Raw genomic sequence first — 20,890 nt, 5'->3', positions numbered from 1 at the left:
CAAGACAGGTCCTCTTCAGAAAAGAATGAAGACACAAACAAGAGAGCTGGTCAGTGAAAGGAAAAGGATGGACGGCAGATTCTGAACCTTCAATGTACACCAAGGGCTGCATACCCAGTATTCATCAAGTGATTCAGTTACTTATATGCTGTGCTGTCATTATGTTTTTCTGTGTTAGCTGAGAAGTAAAGGCTCAATAAAGGTTATGCAAACAGACAAGTAGTGCACACCTGTAAGCCCAGCACTCCAGAGGCTGAGATGGGAAGGTTGCCAGCTTAAGTCCAGTGTAGGCTATATAGCAAGATGATATGATACAGCTACCCACCCCTGGATGCATACCTAAAGGAGTAAATGTCAGAGTGTAATAGTTACCATCCCTCCCATGGTTGTTGTCATTAGTCATAATAACTGAGTTGTGGAATCACCCTACGCACCACAAATATGTAAATAGATAAAGAAAACATGGAGTGGAGGTCAGTGAGAGGACTCAGGAGGTAAAAGGGCCTACTGCCAAATGTGATGACCCCAGGATCCACATATAGGAGGAAATCATCTGCCCCTAGCCATACTCTGACCTTCACACAGTGTGTACACACACACACACACACACACACACACACACACACACACACACACACGATAAATAAAATGCAAAAGCAAATAGACAAAGAGAGGGGGTGGAGGAGGGAAGAGAGAGTGAGAGAAAAAAAGAGGAGGGATGGCAGGAGGAGGGAGAGAAGGAAGAAAGGAAGGAAGAAATGCAATATGCATATACAAAAAAGCACTATTTAGATATAAAGAATAAAATTATGTGAATTGAATAAAATGTCAACTTGAAGGAAGTCATGCATGCTTTCTTTCGTATACAGAATCTGAATTTTTTTAAAAGACATGAAGTAAAAGGGGGACTATTTAGAAAGAGGAGGGGAGGACTGGAGAGATGGCTCAGAAGTTAAGAGCACCAACTGCTCTTCCAAAGGTCCTGAGTTCAATTCCCAGCACCCACATGGTGGCTCACAACCATCTGTAATGAGATCTGGCACCCTCTTCTGTATACATAATAAATAAATTAATTAATTTTTAAAAAGGAGGGGGCCAGTAGGAGGTGGGAAGAAGTAAAAGAGGGGGCAATTGGGAAATAGAATATGATCAAACTGTATTCTATGTGTGTATTATCAAAATAATGCCAATTATTAGAATTAGAACACACTAATAAAATATCTAATAATGTTCTTTAAAAGTTCTGTATCATTGTATAATATAAATTGAATATACCCACACACCATTACTTTCCTCCATTTCCTTCTAGTGGCCCCAATCTCTCAAATGTTTTTAGAAGAGATTACTGAAGACCTGAACGAGAGTCTGTGCTCAGTGCTTACTAAGCTTCTAACAAGTGCCCTGTCCAGGGCCTTAAAGGGAAGGACACATAAGATCGCATAACAGTCTAAGAAACTTGAAGCTCTTGATGTGGCTGTCACATCTATCCACCCGTTTAGAGATCAGGCTTCACTCTACTTACCAAACAATGCAATTGATCTCACTGTGGAAGTGTGGACTTTGTGTTTGGGATTAAGCGTGTATTATCTATCAGGAAACATAAGATTAATCCCAGTTTTACATGAAAAGAAAATCCTTCTAGGTTTTATTGGACAGAACAAGTTGACCTGGAAGGGCAAAGAGGAAAGGTAAAAGATGAAAACAGGGCAAGGATGCAGAACAGGGTTTATCTCGGCTTAATTATAAAATAGGTGAAAGACAGTGGCTATAGCAACCTTAGCAGCACCTTGAAGTCTTTGATTAGCATCAGAAGTGTTGAGTCTATCTGACTGTAATTGGGAAGATCTCTAATTCTTTAATAATTATATCAGCTTAAGATAATGAGTGGGTTTGATTCTTCGGCTATACTTGCACTTCTGGGACTCATACTCATTTTTATTTTAAATAGTAAAGTCTTTAAGGCTAGAGCATCCAAACTACAGTCTCCTCCAGGACCCAAACCTTGGCCAGTTATTGGAAATCTACACATGCTCAACCTCAAGAGGCCATATCAAACCATGCTGGAGGTAAGACATAAAGGCATATGTGATCATTCGCTTGGGGTGTGTGTGTGTGTGTGTGTGTGTGTGTGTGTGTGTGTGTGTGTGTTGCTACATCATTCTTGAACTGAGATGTTTAATAGCTTACATGTGCTAACAATAGTTCATATATATGTTTTGAGGTCATCAGATTTCAAAATTAGCAGAGCTGCTTAAAAATGCATATACACATTGAAATTTGTACGTGTGTGTGTGTGTGTGTGTGTGTGTGTGTGCGTGTGTGTGTGTAGATTAGCCAACATGATTCAAGGACATAAGTGGCAACTTTATGCTGTAGTATTTATGGCATATAATCTTCACCTCAAATGTTTTGATCTAGATTTTTTTCATATATGACCTACTATAAAACATCTAAGTTTTGATGATTGGTTTATCTGCAAACTTCAAGTTAACTACTCAAAACTCTTTCATAAATAAGATGGGAATCTGTATTACGGATCCAACAGTTTAGATCCAGGTCTTCTATTAATGTGATGAATGAGTTGAGATTCTGTCCCTTTGTATCACGGTCTTTCAGCTTACAGAGCTGGTGCAAGAACTGGACTAAATTCCTCCAGTTTTTCACTGAAAAAATTCTACAGTTATTGGTTACAAGGATAGCTAATGTCAACTCTTGGAGCTGGAAAATTAACTATAAAGTTTAAAATTTAAGTTCTGAAGTGTTTCTGGGTTGAGTTCTCATAGAATTTGTAACGTTTTAATTTTAAAATCTAAAGAGACTATAACTTTACCTCAATCAGCACAAAAGTAAAAACACTTTGAAATTTGTTGTATTCTTTTTTATTTAATAAATCAACATGGGGATTTAACATACTCCTTCTAAATAACCTGGGGGAAAATAAAATGGCATTTTTAATCTCCATTTTACATACGAATATACTTCCAGAAATTCACTTTCTAAAAACAAAATCAATATTTAAAACAACTTTGTGGCCCCTTCTCCTACAATCCAAAATCAGGTTAATTCCTCATAAGAATGAGATCTTTCTTCAACAAACCCTTTCATCTAATTATGTGTCCCTCACCTTTATTTCTAGACTATTCTTGTCCTGTGCTTATGTATTAACCAGCCTAAATTCTTTACAACATATTCTCTCATTTTTTTCTCATTTCCACAGATATGCCATTGTTCGGAATGATTTCTACCTACAAAAAGGGAGATTTCAACGCTTTTCCATAACCTATACTCTTTTTTTATTAAACTAATCCTTAAATTATTTTTCTGACATGAGCTAATCTATCCTATGTAAAGTAGTTCTCAAACAAGACACTCTGTTCTCAAATTCCCATTTTAATTTGTTTCTGAAATAGTAATTCTAATTGTACTAATTTTCTAAATCATTGAGCCATCCTTTGATTTCTGTTGCAATTATAAACAAGTCAAGTTTCCTATGTAAAGGAGTATTCCAAGTTGTCATCTTACTCTTCTCCAAAGCTCAGTTAGGTTAAGACCAGAGGCTCTCAGCTGGTGTGCCACTGATTGTGTGGCCCTTGCTGAGCATCACCACCTACTGTGTGGCCTCATGAAGACAGAATAACCTTTCTATTCAGTAGGAATAATATATCTACATCAGGCAAGGTTATAACGGAGGTGAGAGTAAGGCAGGATGTCATATACATTGGCTTCTGCTACTTCTCAATTATTAAAGAAAAGTGAAATGTTTCTTTCAATAAAAAAATGTTAGCAGTAATGGAGAATTAACTTGGCCCTACCCAACATCATAGCATACCCTAAGAAACAGGATGTTTATATGGAATATATCAGTATGGTACCAAAGAAGTCTTATGGTTTTTTTAGAGTTCTGGCTGGGCATTTTCTGTTTTCAGACAAAAACATAATAGGGATAGACAATGAGTCCTTCTGTAGTAAAAGAAGACTCTTACTCTCAAATTTGAAATCAAATAGAGCCCAGGGACTACCAACTGAAGGTCATCAGCGTGGCTCCAGGTGCCTTGATGACTGGAGGCATAACCCTAGCAAAGCAGTCCCAAGGTCACGATCACCTTCACTTTTTATTATATTGTGACGTTTGAGTTGTTTCTCTGCTTTTTTTTTTCCTTGTACACCAAAGCTCTCCAAGAAATATGGCCCCATTTACAGCATTCACATGGGGCCGAGAAAGGTGGTGGTGCTTTCTGGCTATGAGAGGGTGAAAGATGCCCTTATTAATTACGGCAATCAGTTTGGGGAGCGTTCTCGAGTGCCTATATTTGAAAGACTTTTCAATGGAAAAGGTAATGACCCTTACACTTCAAATATATCCCTTTGGTTAAAATTATTAAATCAACTACGTTTTATTTATGTATTCCTATCTCTTTATTTTGATGGTTTTCTATGCTCTGGACTAGTCTTTCTCCCTGGAAAATAGTGAATCTGTTTACAGTGGTTCATTGACACCTCATTCACACCTAGCTTGATATAAGAATAAAATACCCAAAAAAATTGTGTACGGAATTTATTGACAAAAAAAAATACAAAATGTTTTCTCAATCCAAAAGTCCTTGCTATATGACTGAAGAAGACACCTTCTTACTGAATAAGCATTACAGGAGAAGAACTTGCTTCACAACCTGCCACTGCAAAACTGGGAAGAAATGCCTTTTATACTAGAGCTGATGTTCACATTGCATGCTCTCCAGATTAAAAAAAAAAAATAACTAAGACTCAAGATACTGTTTTTGTTCATTGGACTCATACCAAGAAAAATTAATTTACTACATATTTATGACAAAAGCTAGTTTAACAAGTTAGGCTAAGTTCCCCCCTAAAGTTAGGCCCATATCTTTCCATAGGAGCTGAGAAATGAGGGTCTTACCTCCCTGATCACTTCAGGCATGTCTTCGGATCTTTAGAAAAGACATTCTAGTGATATGGACATTAATACAAAATGATGGCTTGATTTTCAGAAAGATTTTTGTGTATTTCCAAGAGAAGGGAATGTATTTAGGGTGTTTTCTCCAGTAAATCCTCTAGGAAATGGAAAATCGGAGACTTCCTACCCTTTGTGGGGGGGAGCATCTCATTTGTTTTCTTTTTTAGCTTGCTGAGACATTCGGGTTTGAAATATGCTAGATAACTACTATTAGACTATACCATCAATCCATTCTTCCCTTATTTCTGGCAGGGAAAAAAATCAAAGTTTTTATTTATAATTTTTATCTGTCCTTGAGCATTAAATTTAACACTGTTGGGGGTAGCTTAAACACACTCTTTTCTCTGGAAGGAATCGCCTTTGCTCATGGAGAAACCTGGAAAACAATGAGAAGATTCAGCCTGACCACCTTAAGGAACTTTGGCATGGGCAAACAGATTATAGAAGACACTATTATAGAGGAATGCCGTCATCTCATGCAGAATTTTGAATCTCACCAAGGTGTGTAGAGCAAAAAAAAGCCATTTCATTTTTCATGAGAAAGAAATTAAAAAAAGGAATATTTAGTCATTTAGTTTGACATAATTTAACTTGTAGAAAAATCCCAAGGGCACACAAATCCCAATGTTGGCTACTCCAATTTGACTGTTCATGTCAAAAGTAAACATTTGCTCTCATTCTCTCCTCCTCCTCCTCCTCCTCTCTCCCTCTTTCTCTCTCTCTCTCTCTCTCTCTCTCTCTCCCTCCTTCACTTCCTCTTTCCCTTATTTCCCCTACATATATGAATCAATTAAAATTTACTTTATATAAAATTAATTTTAAACTGAAAGTATTTTGAAAATATTCTGTACTTTTATTCTCAAATAATGTACAATAATGTTCTCGTAACCGTAATACAATCTTTACATCTCAAAAAAAATTAACTTTGACATAATACATAGCATCTGGGGACACACAGAGGCATTTTTAGGCCTTTGGTCTCCTATATAAAGGAATTTAAAAACTAGCCCGTGGTGGCTAGTTTGAGAACACATAAAAGGTGCTTTGGGCAACGGAACAGTAGAGCCTTCCATCTGGGCCGTTGCCAGGATGGTGGGTGATAGATAGAGGAGGCAGTAGAGCTATGCTCATGAAGGGAGAAATCAGAGAGAAGGCTGGCTCAGTAGTACATGCCTGAGAGCCACTACCCCTCAAGGCTGAGATTCCCAGGTCATCCTCTAGTGTATCATATTTCACTGTTATCTTTGCACGTCACCTGACCTTCCTTCGGCTATAATGCTTTCTCGTCTTTAATGCAGGAAGGTGCCTTGTCACGAAGGAAGTCCTCAGCTTTGTCCAGGGGAGGTATCACACACCAGGGCACTTGAAAAGATGATTGCCAACTATCAGCCATTAGAGGTGTACCAGCAGGTGCCAAGCTAGACCCCAAATGGTGCCTGGCAATCAGTCTCCAGGCCTCTTTGCTTTTTTTTTTTTTTTTTTTCTGATATCTCCTCTCAAAGCCATGCTATGGAAACCGAAAATTCTCTCGAGGAAACCCTTTTGCTCAAGGCAAACTGGGAATATCATTCTAACTTTCACTGGCCTTTCTGTCTTGGAGTTGGATGCAGAAAATTCTCTGACCTATGATATTCAATCCCAAGACTCCCATTTTTGAAGACGCTCTGCTCCAGAAGCAATAGGAAGAGGGACAGCAGGAGTCTGAGTGTCCTCCCTGGGTTTCCAATACTGAGTCTATTACAATGAGATCACACCCTTTGTGTCCAATCATGTTTTCGCTTAACTCTCCTGATTCATGGAAACAAAGCGGGAAATGGATACTTTACCCTTCCTTTCCATGTCTCCAATCTAAAGAGGCCTATGTCATACAGAATGGTGACCAAACAAATTTGTTGTTCTCTAGTTAACTTATCTTTTGTGGTGTTTTAAATGTGAATGGTCCACATAGGTTCATGCATTTGAATACTTGGTCCTCCATTGGGGGAACTGTCTTGGAAGGATTAGGAAGTGTGGCCTTGTGGAAGAAGGTAACTGGGAGTGTACTTTAAGATTTCTAAAGGATAAGAAGGTAAGCTCTCAGCCCCTGCTCTAGCACCATGCCTGCCTGCTGCCATGCCTGACCTGGTAATAGGCTCTAATCTTTCTGAAACTGTAAGCCAATTCAATGTTTTCTTTTAAACGTTGCTTTGTTCATGGTGTTTTCACAGCAACAGAAAAGTAACTAAGACTGTAAGTCATGACCCATCTCAGCACTCAAGAAGCAGAGGCAGGTGGATCTCTATGAGTTCAAGGACAGCTTGGCCACAAAGCAAGTTCTGGGCTAGCCAGAGCTACATACTGAGATTGTGCCTCAAAAATAAATAAATGGATAGATAATTATGCCTCTTCCCAGGTGGCATGCTAGTTAGTGCCCAACCTCATAAAGCCCTCTTGCAATGCACTGAATGTTATTCTTAATAAATAAATAAATGAATGAATGAATAAATAAATAAATAAATGTTCACCTATTGACACATATTAATAGCCTCATAATCCAAGTAGAGTTTTGTTTATATGTATTGAGGATGTAACTGGGTAATGAACCTTGCGTCCATGTATGCTGAGCAATCAATCACATGATCACTAAGCTACAGCTACTGACCTCCTTTTACTTTTTAGTTTGGAACTGGATCCCACTAGGTTGTCTAGGCTGGCCTTGAACTTATTCTACAGCCTAAGAATCCCTGAATATTTCAGCCTCTCCAATGACAGGGATACAAACCTATGAAACCAGGTCTGATTTCACGCTGTATAGATTTCAGAGATGCAGAAAATATCAGAATGTAGTATAGAATGTTCTACCCCAAACTTCAATGCAGCCTACTATAGTGAATGATATTTTCTCATACACTGTGTACTAACAACCTCCACTCCACACACTGCACTACAAAGGTACCTACACAAATATTACGATGCCTCTGCCTCACTATTCTTTCTTTAGCTGAGCTGAATGCCCACTTTCCTTTCACATTTCCATTTAATTTTCTTTGTGACCATCTGAGCATTTGTGGTAAATTCCGGGCATTAGTCAAAGCTGTAAACTTCATGTCCTTGAAAGACACAATCACAAATAATCCTTTTATGAAACTCTTCACTGGATAGGCTGTCCCAACAGTCTAGAAGTAGCTTAGTGCTGTGTGTGTGACTACTATTCCTGACCTGCTTGATAAATTGCCTTCTAGGAAAACCCTTTGAGATCAAAAGAGTACTGAATGCTTCTGTTGCCAATGTCATTGTGTCCGTGTTGCTTGGGAAACGGTTTGACTACCAAGACCCCCATTTCCTGAGACTCTTATCTTTAATTGGTGAAAACGTGAAACTCATTGGAAGCCCGAGAATTGTGGTAACTTTTTTCCTTTTTTGATTTGGTTCCTCTGAGGTTCACTTGATTGTTAATGCACTCTGAGTTAATGGTATGACAAACATGTTTGTTTAGCATACCTGATGGTTTTGTCACCACAAAACACTGCAATAAATACCTTGATGGATGGATTGTAATTGTAGCCATCTCTCATTACCTACACCAACAACTATTCATGGGATATGAACTTAGCATCAATTAAACATAAGTGTATAGTAGAATTCAGTTAGGAAAGAGGGTTTTAACAAGAAGAACTAACAAGCATATTAAAGAGAAAGGAAGTGCTCAACTAAACTACCTCAATATTTATGTTGAGCTACCCACATTCACAGTGGCTCAGCAATGATTCTTTTATCATTGTAAGTTCTGTCTTCTGGGGGCTGGAGAGATGGCTACTCAGATAATAGCATTGGCTGCTCTTCCAGATCTTAGTTCTATCCCCAGGACCCACAAGCCACCTGTAACCCCAATTCCATGGGATCAGATGTCCTCTTCTGACCTTTGTAGGCACTAGGCATGCAAGTGGTGCACAGATATACATGCAGATAAAAATTCATACATGTGAGATGTGTGTATAATTTACATCTTTCATCTTCCAGATCCAAGGGGGAAAAAAGAGTTTTGTAAAATGTTGAATAGTACCAGTAGAGACAACCATATCATTTCACTTTGGAACAATTTAGGCTTTTACTATAAATGTAGATCACCTCTCAATACTGGTGCTTGGGACAGGCAAAGGTAGCTATCTCACACAGCCTTAGATGAGATCTTTTGTCTCTTTTGTTCACTAAGTCATCTGGGGAAGTCACGAACTCCCTTGAGAAGGTGGCTAAATATCAGATTTCACCTAACTAAAATAAGTATACTGAAAATTTTTAGCAAACAGTAAAGTTGTACCTAGAATGTCAAAGCTTACTGCTGCCTACTAGTTGTAGATTTAAAAAAAAAAAAAGTATTGAGTCTTTAAAATTAGCTTTATTCAGAGAGCTATTCACGTCCTTAAAAAAATCTGTCTTATATCTCATCCCCAGCCAGCAGATTAAATAGGGAAAAGAGGGGATGGAGAGAAACAAAGGCAATCAGTCTGCCTATGCTCAGCCTTGCCTCTCTGGTCAAGAAATCTGGCACAGTCCTGAGACCTTTCTTGTCTCTCTTGTCAGCATCCCTTGCTCTCTTCCTTCCTTGTCTGGCCATCTGAGCTGAGAACTCTTGACATCTAGTTGTCGTCAGTCGGTATCACCCTTGTCTTCTTCCAGGGGCATCTGGGCCAGGAGGTGGTTAACTGACAACAAACCAACCAGTAATAGTATATGTAAGCTAAGTTAGTAATATCGTGTACCTGGTGCACCTTTTCTATGTCAAGGAGTTCAAGAATGTCTTTACAGTACACAATACAGAAGAAGTGGCCCTGTCAAATCTTCTTTGAACATTTTTAAGAGTAGGGGATCACTTGACTAACTGGTACTTATTGATGAGATCTACAGATAATGACTATTAAAAACTGAAGTATTTCTGTGATTCTACAGGAAACATAAGTAAATTTATTGTGCTGCTTAGGATTAAAATAATGAAGTTGCTTACCAGGACTCACATAAGATTTTTTTTGAGAAAAACACTGGGTCTATCACTCTTAGCATAAATCTTATAATATCATCTTCAACTATATTACCCCACAGATACAATATGCAAAATACTCTGCACACACAGAGATTATGAGCTGTATCAAGATTCACTGTTGATCGCCTAATTTTGACAAATGAAAAAGCATCATTATATAATCCTGCTTATCATTGTTAGCTGAGGCAAAAATTGAAAGTGTTATTTCTATAATTTTTCAATAATATTATCACTTACATTATCCCAACTGGTTTGTGCTCATATTTAAAGTACTTTTTTATATTTCTTTAGCTTTTTAATATGTTTCCTGTTTTGGGATTTCTCCTAAGAAGCCACAAGAAGATCATAAGGAACAGAGATGAATTATTTTCCTTCATAAGGATGACCTTCCTAGAACACCATCATAATCTTGACAAAAATGATCCCAGAAGTCTCATTGATGCTTTTCTGCTCAGACAGCAGGAGGTAATGGTGTTTTTCTCAGAGGATTCTTTAGCCAATATTCACTAACTAATCACTTCTAGTAGCAAAACATTCCTTCAAAGAAGACACACAACTGGACTCAGATTAATAGTGTGTACTTTAAAGAATCTGAAAATGCTATTTATTTATATTTTGCATACATTTTCCATAGTATTCTTTGGGGGAAAAGATACATAGATCTTTTACATTAGTTTTTAAAAATATTCTGTTTTTACAATCTTGAAATGTATTTCATCTGCTAAATCTAAGAAAGATTACTTTGTTAAAATTTTTTAAAGAGAAATATAAATTTTTAAAGAGAAAAAATTTAAAGAGAACATAGTATTTCACAATATTATAATAAAATGTGGGAAATGTTTTAATAACTCAATTAAATACTAACTTGTAACCTTCCTAAACAAAAATAGCTTTTGTTATTTTTAGTTTATTTACCATTGTTAGCATCTGGGATATACTCTGCATTCTCAAGTTCAGTAATAAAGGGGAATTCCTCTAAGTTGAAGAATGCAATACCTGCTATTCTTAATTTATGGTAACGTTTTACAATTAACCTTTGTGAAATTCTTCCATGACTAATGACGTATTTTACCATTTTAGGAAAACAATACATCTGCTTACTATTTCAATGAAGAAAATCTGTTACCCCTTGTTAGTAATCTGTTTGCAGCAGGAACTGAGACCACTGCCTCCACACTGCGCTGGGGAATTATACTCATGATGAGATACCCTGAGGTTCAGGGTAAGTCACTAAGATTGAGAGCATTATCCAAATGAAGGAAAACAAAAGTATGTAGGAATCAAAAATGCAGAATTCTACAGTCATAGTGGATACTTATAAATTGTAGCGTTGACAATAGCTTGCATGGTTAGTTTCCTTTGAGAATAAGAAAGGGAGCATTGGGGATGGGGAGATAGCTCAGCAATTAAGTGTGCATACTGCTCTTGCAGAGAATCAGAGCTCAGGTCTCAGTTTTCACACCAGGCAAGTCACAATTGGCCCCCCCCCCGCCAGACAGGGTTTCTCTGTGTAGTTTTAGTGCCTGTCCTGGATCTCACTCTGTAGACCAGGCTGGCCTCGAACTCACAGAGATCCACCTGGCTCTACCTCACGAGTGCTGGGATTAAAGGCATGAGCCACCACTGCCCAGCCACAACTGCTTTTAACTCTAGCTCCAAAGGCACTTTCTTCTGTACTCCATGGGCACCTGAACTCACATTCACACACACACACACACACACACACACACACACACACACACACACACAATTGAAAACTAAATAAACCTTTTAAAAGAAAGTAAGGCTTGCTCTTAAGGCCCCTGAGATAGTCTGAAATCTTCTCATGCTCATTCAGAGAGAATCCTTAGAAACAGAAGGGGAAAGTAGGAAGGATGCTGAAGAAGAAGAAGAAAAAAAAAAAAAAAAAAGCCCTCAACTTGGGAGAACGTTTGGGTTTGACTTTCCTGTGCAAGGAAAGCGTGTAACATCATTTGAATCCATGCCCAGGCAGAACGCTAAGCTCTAATTGCATTGTACCCAGAAAAGGTCCATGATGAGATCATCAAGGTTGTGGGCTCGGCTCAGCCTCGGATTGAGCACCGAACTCAAATGCCCTACACAGACGCTGTCGTTCACGAAATACAGAGGGTTGCTAACATACTGCCCACCAGCTTACCCCATGAGACAACCACAGACGTTGTATTTAAGAACTACTATATTCCAAAGGTAAGGGCTCACGCAGGAGAGAGAAGAGGGTGTGTTCCAGATGCTGGCAACGGCGGGAACACCGAGATTGAAGTTCAGTGGCAGTCTTGGCACACCTGTCTCCTTCCACCCTGCTCCCTCTCCTTTACTGACTCTTCCCTTGCCTCCCTCCTCATCATTCAAAATAAGATAACTGAGTGTGTGTATGAGAGAGAGAGAGAGAGAGAGAGAGAGAGAGAGAGAGAGAGAGAGAGAGAGAAATGAGAATGTGTGTATGCGACTGATGACAGGTATTCTCTAAGCCTTTGTGACCTGTTATCCTATTTTATGTTATAACTGCGGGGAGGGGGGTGGGATTCAGAGAACGTAAGCCTTTTCTGGGATGAAAGGTTGCTCCTTGAAGGAGCCAGGATTCCAGGTAAACTGTCAGGATCAGAGCTCTGACCATTTTCCAGGCAGGCTCTTTCATCCACATTTCCATGCTTCAATCCCATCCTCCCATGGAATCATGCACACTTATTCCCAGGCACCTTCTTCATGCAAACCTTTGAGCTCCTATGGACAGTTGAAGAGATGTATGTATAACTTCCTAAAACTAGACTGAAGTCAAGCGTGAGCAGAAGATTATGATACACATATGGCACCAATTCTTTTCCTCCATACTTAGTCTAAGCACTGCTGGTGGGCCCATGTCTGCATAAAGCCATGAAGCTACTGATTATTTGGATTTCTTTTCCCTACATTACTGCACCCCATTCTGGGAACACTCTTTGAACAAGACTGTGCTCACCTTTGGAGCTTTTCTTCTCGGCCTATGTTAGGTACACTATTGAGCTAAGTTAACCCAATTAACAGTGAAACAGAAAAAAAAAAAAATGCAAGCAATATGGCAGTGGTCAGCTTCACATTACTATAATAAAATATACAAGACGGCTGACTTGTACAGAGAAACAGTTCATTTGGCTTAGAGTTTTGCCAGTTCACATCCAAGATTAGGCATACCAGCCCCATTGAAATTGAACTGGTGGGGACAGTAGATGACATTGAGGGTAATGTATGGAGAAGCCAGTGAACAGAGAAAGACTGATGGACTGGAGTCCCACAGTCCCCTAGAAGGAATATCTCCACTGGTATAAGGATGAACCTCCCCATGGTCTTTATCTCCTAAAGTTTTACCACATCCTTTTGACAAGCTGTGAAGTTTCTCCCCATCTTCAAATCATAGCAAAAGTGAAAACAGAAAAACAATATTAAATGTGATCCACAAGAAACAGTAATAATGGTAGGATTTGGGTTTTAGCCACCTACTGTGCTAAAATCCATGTAAAACACTGTTGTCAAGAGGACTTTACAGGTACATGGAGATCTAATTAATGTGCTGTGCTACTAAGAAATAGGCTCAGTCTTGGCACATCTCAGTCAGCTCTTTGGTGAAATGAATATAATTAACATGTTTTCTATGAGGCAGAGAAAGTACATCATCATATAATCTATATAAATAGATATAGAGATGAATTATAGATAGATAGATAGATAGATAGATAGATAGATAGATAGATAGATAGATACACAAGTATTGGTGAAATTATTAAGGCTACTCCACATAGTTAAAAGGGAGGTTTATTTTGTGGGGTAACTCACAAGTGAAGGGATAGGTAACAGGGTCTGGAAAAGATGTAGCACAGTCGAGCTTTGTTCTCTGGAGAACTCTGTTCAGTCTACCTCCAGCGTCCAGGGTCCAGGAACCAAGAGAGCTGGCACATCTGGATCTCAGGTCTGTAGGGTCCTCTCTCGGCCCTGCCTTATAGGCGTGACAGTTACCTAAGCCTCAATGGGGGTTGAAACTTCCAGATCAAAGCTGGAATGGTTACCCACTACACACAAGCTTTAAAACAAAGTATTTTTACTCAATTGTCTACTTGAATAAAAAAAAAAAAATCACAAAGACTTTATGTGATAAAATGGCTAACCAAGAGATTATAATCCAAAGCCTCATTAAAGATGCAGCTATCAAGATAAAGTAGTGAATATTTTCTTTAATTGATTTAATTATTCCTTGATGACTAAGCTTGGATGTTGTATACCCAAGCAAGCATTCCTATGTCTGAACCATGCCAATTGCTCAGAGTTTTGTGTTTAGTCATTATTTTATTTTGTTTGGGTACTCTCATTCTCAGAATGTCTTTTTCTATACAATTAAAATAACCCCCTTTATTTATAGAAAGCTGTTTTTACAGCATGTGGTACCACAAAAACAGAGAAGCTTATGTTTTAGAATCTCTCCATATAATCTTCCTTTATTTGCCATTCACTATCATGAAACTTGGGGATAAAAGAGCAAATCTTCACCAAGCCATTGAACCTTCCAGAAATTCTATCAGGTTCTTTCACTTGTATTTTCTCACCTACAATTTACAATGCCAGTGAGGACCATTTAACTCCCCCCCCATGTGGACTTAGAAATGAATTTATTAAAAGTTAACAAGCTGAGTGTGGTGGCTCATACTGTAAATCCAGCACACAAGAGTCTGGAGATCATGAGTCTGAGGCTGACCTGAGCTACATAGTGAGTTCAAGACCATCTTGGGCCACATAGGGGGACCTATTAGATAGCATGCTGTTATCACATAACCAATACACATTAAAGGTTCATGTTCAGGCCCTGCTTTTAGTTAGAAACTAAAGAAAACTTTGGTGACTAAAACAAACATCCTATTACTGAACTTAAAGCCTTCCCTGAGTACTGTATTCCTTCAAGAACACACCTTACCTGGAAATTTGCCGACCATCGTTATAACACATTGCAGAGGAACCTCTTAGGAAGAAATTGAATCTTTTTCACTAACAGCACTTTTATTTCTAGGGCACAGAGGTCATCACCTTGCTGACGTCAGTACTTCGGGATCAGACGCAGTGGGAAACACCAGACACTTTTAATCCTGCTCATTTCCTCAGTTCCGAGGGGAAGTTTGTCAAGAGAGATGCTTTCATGCCCTTTTCAGTGGGTAAGGAGCCTTACTTAACACAGCTAGTTTGAAAAGCAAGAGAGATGTCACCTCCAGATTATGCTCATGTCTTTTGGTTTGCACTATTGACAATTACCTCCAATTTTGCTTTGGTCCCGTAATCAGTATTGTATCCAAACCTGGCTGGCTTTTACACACACTATGAAGCCTCTTTAGACCTTTAAACAAGCAGCCGTCCTCCTTATTCAGGATGAGGAGCCTACTCAGGGATTTTACTCAATTTAATGTTAAATCAAAATTTTCTTTATGAGGCTGGAGAGACGGCTCAGCAGTTAAAAGAGATTTTGTGAAGGAACTGAGTTTGGTTCTTAGCACCCACATTTGATAATGATATCTGCTTGTAATTCCAGCTTCAGGAGTCCCCACTCTCTCTGGAGTCTGCTGGCACATACCTACACTCCAACACACAGACGCACACATAATTAAAAATAAATCTAAAAAAGGGAATTTATTGTGGATCTCAATTAAAGAAAGCTAAGAGTAACAATACTACTTTTTTATTTGATCAGATTTTGGTGGTGTTGTTATTGTTGTTTTGAGACAAGAACTCTCTATGTTGCCCTGGCCATCCTAGAACTCATTATGTATTCCAGGCTGGCTTCAAACTCAGAGAGATACACTCGCCTCTGCCTATGGAGTACTGGGATTAAAAGCATGTGCCATTGTGGTGATATTTTGTTTGTACTCATTAACAAATAAAATTTGCCTGCAGATCAGAGAACAGAGCCAGCCACTAAATTAAACATTGAGGCCAGGCAGTGGTGGCACACAACTTTAATCCTAGGACTTGGGAGGGAGGCAGAGATCCATCTGTATCTCTGTGAGTTCAAAGGCACCCTGGACTACATGAGATTACTCCAGTTTAAAAGAGAAACAGAGCCAGGTGTTGGTGGCACACACCTTTAATACCAGTATTTAGGAGTCACATGCCTTTAATCCCAGCGCTAGGAAGGTTGAGACAGGAAGTGATGTGGCTGTGCAGAGAAAGGACTATAAGGCAGGAGGATAGAGGAATCCCATGCCCTTTTGGCTGAGGACTCAGAGGAATTCATTCTGAGGGTTTGTGGAGACAGGATCTCACCTCCCTTTCAACCTGAGGATTTGGTAGTGGTAAGAAGTTTCTCTAGTGGCTTGTTCCTTTGTCTCTCTGATCTTTTAGCATTTACCCCAATATCTGGCTCCAGGTTTTTATTACAAAACCAATTAGTATTTGTGCAACATTCCAACACACCCAGCTCAATACTATTTCTTAGCCATAGGCAAACAAGTAAAATTTAAACTATAAGAAAAAAATATTAAACATACATCAATTTTATGTTAGCTGTAACCTCCCTGTCCTTGTACCCCTCTAGCTGTGGAGAAGGCACCCCTTCCTTTCATTTCCATTTCCATTTGCAGCCACACTGTTCAAAGTCCTGAAGGGCTTTTGTGATCTAAATGCCTTTAATTGTATCCAGAGATCATTCTCAGATTTACATGTATAATAAGATTCTCTTGCTATGATTGTAATCTCTCATAATACATGCTTTATCTTGTTGGGCTGTTCAGAGTTTACCATGAAGGTCAATGAAGCTTAAACAGAAGGTCATAATTAACATCCCAAGTTACTTTATTTACCATCCTGTTAAACACCATTCAATTATGTCCTTATTTCTTGGGAGATGGAAAGATCTAACCCCCGAACTATATTAGCTGACCCTTCCACAGACTCCTCCACAGCTTGTGACACTGTATTATAATTATCCGTTTACCTGTTGGGTCATTTGTTACACAGGCAAGCCCATAAGAATAAATAGCAGTCTCAAAGCCAAGCACAATAATACCTGTGTCTTATTGACATTAAACCTACTTGTGGACTGAGTGGTTAGCTGTTTTATGGACATTTCCAAACAGAACGGGAAATACCCATGACTTTTCACCCCATAAAAATCTTGCCTCATTACTGTGCCCAATAAGAAAATGCACAGTTATATGGAGAGCTATTCTATTCCTTGTAGGTCTCAAATAAACCAAAAGGTTAACATGACATCTTTTCCCTCTGTTCTCTAAAATAGAAGTCTTCCATGATTTTGTACACTTGGGATTTATGCTAAAAAAAAAATAAAAACAAAAACAAAAACCAGAGATCTACAACTGTGTTAACTACAAAAAGTACTGGGCATAATGTAAGCAACATGTTAAAGCCCTCCCACTGGGAGCAGGATAAATAGACCTGCTATCTCTTCAGAAGGACTGAAATCAGATTTTACATGTAAAATGCTACATTTCATTCAAATGTGTTTTCTTCAATCTACAAAATGAATAAAAAACTGATTATATTTCATCTAAAAGTAAGATCATTCTTCAAACAATACAATCTAGGAAATACAGATAACTACCAAGAGCCTATTGTTTTAATAAGCTTCTACTAGAAAATTTTCCTTTTACAATTTTATTTCATTTTCCCAAACAATTTCAGAATTATACCAGTTGGGTCTCTCTTAACAAAATGCTTCTGGAGCTTAATATCATTTTCAAGATCACTGTGACCTAGTTCCTGCTCCTTCCTCTGATGCAATTATAATCTACCTGGTGCTCATTGTGTAGTGAGAGTCAAATCTCATCCAGCCCATGAATGACCCAAGGACCTCCTCATCTTCATCTTCCCTCACCATCACCTGGCAAATTTCTCATCCTTTCTATCAAAGCTTAGTTATGAAGCTCTCAATCAAAGAATGAGCCTTCCCTGCCTTATTAGCTATCTTTCCACAGGTCTCCTCGTGGCTTGTGACACAGTATTACAATTACCTATTCATCTGCAGGTCATCTGCTACACAGGAAATCTCTGGAGAACAATAGCCAACTCTGAGCCAAGTTCAGTAGCTGTCCTGTTGATATTAAACTTAAGTTTGTGGTCTGAAGGGCTAGCTTTTACTTAGAAGACACATCATGTGCTTGCTTTTACACATGATCATGTGTTGCACTTGACTTTGTCACAAATATTTTCAAATTAAAATATTGTTCTTGTTGTTTTCTTTTTCTGTTACTGTGGTAAACATCGTCACCAAGAAAGCAACTTAGAGAGGAAAGGCTTATATTTCCAGGTCACATTGCATTACTGAGGGAAGTAAAGGCAGAAACTCAAAACAGGAGCCTAGAGCCAGAGGCCTTTGGGGAACATTGCTTCCAGGCTCCACCTCTATCTCATGCTCAACCAGATATTGTACACATCCTATATCCACTTACCTAGGGAGGATGTCACCCACAGTGGGCTGGTCCTTCCCACATCAACCATCAATCAAGACAACCTCTCAGAGATGATGTGACCACAGGCCAATCTGAACTGGGTAATTCCTCAATTGATGTTGCCTCTTCCCAAGATTCTCTAGGTTATATCGTTTAAAATAAAAACTAATGAGGATAACTTATTAGGTTTAATTGCTTCTCTCCATCATTAAAGCTGCTGTTGGATTTCTTTTTCCAGGCCTTACTTTGAAACAAAACTAATAAAGCTCAGAAAAAGTTGATGACCAATCCACTTATTCCAAAGCAGAGGAATGTGTGCTCTAGTCTTGTCTTTGTCCGGGGTTGTTCAGGTTTTTGTGCTGATGCCTTGAAACCTCCTATGGTGTCTGTGTCTCCAGGTCGTCGGATGTGTGCTGGTGAACCGCTGGCAAAAATGGAACTTTTCCTTTTCTTCTCCAGTCTCATGCAGAAGTTTACCTTCCAACCACCCCCTGGAGTCTCCCATCTGGACCTGGACCTAACCCCAGACATTGGCTTTACCATCCAGCCAATGCCTCATAAGATATGTGCTGTGCTCCGAGCCTCAGCTCTGTGAGTTTTACTGCTGCTGCCCCAGTTCTTGGCGTTTCCTGCGGTCCCTGGCACAAAAGCTTTCCTTTCCCTCATTTCTACAGCTATGGTATTTGGCTAAACCCTTCATGATTATTTTTGCCGTTAGCCACCTTCCCACAGAGGGCTGTCATTTCAAGTCAGAATGGGATTCTCTGCTAACTGCTGTGGAAAAAAGCTCCCTACCACTATTGCCCAAGACAAGACAAAAAAAAACAAACAACAACAAAAAAAAAAAAAACCAGATAATTTCACAAAAAAGAACCCAAACATGAAACTGACATGGACTTCTTATCCATGAGACATCTAAGGATCACCAATCAAGAGTCATAGATGGTGTTTGTGTACAGGGCAAGGTATAACATCTACAAATACCATCACAACTGCAGTAAGGAAAACTCAACTCTTGGTAATGCACACACTAAACATAAGGCATTATTTACATTCTGAGAATAAAGAAATGGTGGCTAACAACAGGTAATTGGTTGTGAGTACAGCCAGTTCGCTGAGATCAGAAAGTATTTGTGAATCAGGGTTCTATTAGATGGGTATGTGGGGCAGGGGGGTTGGTAAAGGAACTTGTCATGTAAGCCTGGCACCATAAGTTTGATCCCCAGAACTCACATAAAGGTAGAAAGAGAGAATCAATTTCATAAAAGTTGTTCTGTAACTTGCACATGCATGCCATGGCATGTGTACCTACACATATACATCATACACACACACACACAAACACACACACACACACACACACACACACACACACACACACATTATTACTAATGAAACTACTTGCTTTGAAAAGGAAAGTATTCATCTGGCATATCCAGAATGTGCAGTCACACGCCTGTGCTCGGTGCTCTAAAGTCCCAGTGAAGTCACATACAAGGGACCCTGGCAGCAGAACAAAGGAAGCCATGTTGTTCTCCAGACACAAAGACATCTCTGGCTTTTATGAAGCCAGCTGCAGCCTCCCACCATCCATGCACGTGCTTCTTCCTGCTCTCATCTGATTCTTATCTAAGTGAGGCTCCTACTAGACAAAGAAGACTTCATGTAAGACTTGATTGCAGTAGGCTAGAACTTGGTCAGAGCCCAACTGTGCAGAAGAGCAAAGCGGAAAGGCTTTCCACAGTGGGGTGTGCCATGGAAAAGTACTGGAAGTTGGCAAGGAGTCTGGCCAATAGGCTCTGTTGAGCTCACTGAATTACTCCTGCATTTTCAAATATTTCCGTGGTTGGCTGTCTCCTTGCTACCCGGTGCCCATTTGATCTTTTTATCCAGTGTTATAGATTAAACTCAGAACACTGTGCATGCTAAGCAAACATTCTACCATTGAGCTCCAGGGCCAGGCCTTAAGCCTCATTTGAAAAGCTGCTACTTCTCACGGACAATAGCAGTCAGAATGGCCTATCTTCCTTGAGAATTCATCTCAAGGAAAGCTCTTAGATTCTTCAGAATTACAGTCCACGTCTGTGAAACTGGCAAGAGATCTTTTTAAAAGACTTGGATTTCAAAGGGAAAGAATTAACAAGAACATTTCTCAACTCAAATCTCAAGAGAGAAGTCCCTTCATTGGGTCAGTAAGGCCAGACAAAGTTAAGCCATCTAGGCCATCCTCAAGACATGAAGGCATCGTTATCTAAAAAGACTTTTGATGGGAGGTCCTTAGGTACCCTGACTTGCCAGAGAGCTAAAGGAAACAAAGAAATGGAACTTACTAGCCTTACATGCTTTTTGAACACACACACACACACACACACACACACACACACACACACACGCACGCACGCACGCATGCACACACGTGCGCAAAGTGCACTTTCTTGGCAGCTCTTAGTTTTTTGCTGGGGT

At 39.3% G+C, this 20,890-nt stretch overlaps 1 protein-coding gene across 1 annotated transcript; it reads left to right on the top strand.

Moving 5' to 3' along the window:
* Nucleotides 1-1,880: 1,880 nt before the first annotated feature.
* On the top strand, nucleotides 1,881-19,022 carry LOC118569845 (cytochrome P450 2K6-like). Its single transcript, XM_036168103.1, has 9 exons — nucleotides 1,881-2,066; nucleotides 4,172-4,334; nucleotides 5,324-5,473; nucleotides 8,194-8,354; nucleotides 10,281-10,454; nucleotides 11,070-11,211; nucleotides 12,013-12,197; nucleotides 15,040-15,181; nucleotides 18,826-19,022. The coding sequence occupies exons 1-9, from the start codon at nucleotides 1,881-1,883 to the stop codon at nucleotides 19,020-19,022; spliced, it is 1,500 nt and encodes a 499-aa protein (XP_036023996.1).
* The last annotated feature ends 1,868 nt before the right edge of the window (nucleotides 19,023-20,890 follow it).

This window comes from Onychomys torridus, chromosome 18, assembly GCF_903995425.1.
Source record: "Onychomys torridus chromosome 18, mOncTor1.1, whole genome shotgun sequence".
NCBI classification, from domain to species: domain Eukaryota; kingdom Metazoa; phylum Chordata; class Mammalia; order Rodentia; family Cricetidae; genus Onychomys; species Onychomys torridus.
The sequence above is the reverse complement of the archived record's forward strand: the minus strand, read 5'-3'. Positions and strand labels throughout refer to the sequence as shown.